Source organism: Sinocyclocheilus anshuiensis, unplaced genomic scaffold, assembly GCF_001515605.1.
Source record: "Sinocyclocheilus anshuiensis isolate Anshui unplaced genomic scaffold, SAMN03320099.WGS_v1.1 scaffold2058, whole genome shotgun sequence".
In the NCBI taxonomy this organism is placed as follows: domain Eukaryota; kingdom Metazoa; phylum Chordata; class Actinopteri; order Cypriniformes; family Cyprinidae; genus Sinocyclocheilus; species Sinocyclocheilus anshuiensis.
In genome coordinates, this window is record NW_015536566.1 from 1,980 (window position 1) to 3,126 (window position 1,147).

At 38.4% G+C, this 1,147-nt stretch overlaps 1 protein-coding gene across 1 annotated transcript in view; it reads left to right on the top strand.

Annotated features, from left to right (window-relative positions):
- The first annotated feature begins 337 nt into the window (after window positions 1-337).
- Window positions 338-1,147, top strand: part of LOC107702054 (uncharacterized) — a 3,068-nt gene continuing 2,258 nt past the window's right edge. Inside the window, exons 1-2 of the mRNA XM_016504240.1 lie at window positions 338-397; window positions 527-711. Of these exons, the coding sequence (XP_016359726.1) occupies window positions 382-397; window positions 527-711 (201 nt within the window). The 5' untranslated portion in view covers window positions 338-381. The remainder of the gene's footprint in view (window positions 398-526; window positions 712-1,147) is intronic.

A 1,147-nucleotide genomic window follows, 5' to 3' on the forward strand; every position in this document is an offset into this window, starting at 1 on the left:
TTAAGGAAATGCAAAGTGTGATTTCAAAATTTTGCAGGGTTGGTACAGTATGAATAACATAGTTACCAGAAGAGGGATTATAAAAATACAAGTCTGAGCCTGTAGCCCAACCACAGGGATCCCCAAAGGTAACGGTACAACTTCAGTTCTAAAGTTGTTATTCGACAATCACTTTTAGGTATCTTCATGACAAACAATTTTAAGGAGGTGCCATAGAGTATAAATTCCCCCATGCGAATACAGTAAATTACATTGCACAGAGATTCAACTTACAGGTAACTTTTACCGGCCTCTCTCATCCCTCTTTTTAGTGATTCTTGTCTCATAGTGTTTTGCTGTTGTTTTTCAGGCACTTAGAGGACATTCCTTCACAGACAAAAAATGTCACAAAGCAAAGGTGGGTAATCATTTCTTAAGTTTTTTTTACTGATAAAATCTAACCCCCTTACATTTTAATATTGATAATAACTGACACAAGACTACACAAAACCATCTTGTAGTAACGGTCACATTTGTATTTTTACAGAGCTTGTGATCGCAAGTAGCCCCGACTTTGTTACGGAGCTTCTTCCATCTGCTCAGCGTACGGCTTTGCTCTACCATCTCTCTTACCTGGGTTTGGCTAAGTTCCCCAAGTTGGAGAGGGTTCTTAGAGAACGTGCTGTTGAAACCCAGCTTCTCTTTGGGTCCTCTGAAGCTCTTCTGCTGAAGGTAAAGCCAAAGTTTTTCAGACATTTCTATTACTGCAACCCACATCCAATACACTAAAAAATATTTGTGTTTCAAAAAGAAGTATTTGCAGCAATGCCATAGAAGAACAATTTTTGGTTCCTCAAAGAACCTTTTAGTTAGCCATATGAAGAACATTTAATAAATATTGGTATCTGATCGACTAAATTGGTTTTGAACACCAACATTTAGCCAACATCGGTCCTGGAGAGCCACAGTTCTGCAGAGTTTTGCTCCCATCTTGATAAAAACTCACCTGCCTGTAGCTTTCTAGTAACCATTAGACTTTGATTAGCTTGTTCAGGTGTGTTTGATTAGGGTTGGAGCTGAATTTTGCAGAACTGTGGCTCTCCAGGACCGAAGTTCCCTTACCAAAAAGTAGTATACTTCAAGTTTATTTTAGTAAGTATACTTAAGT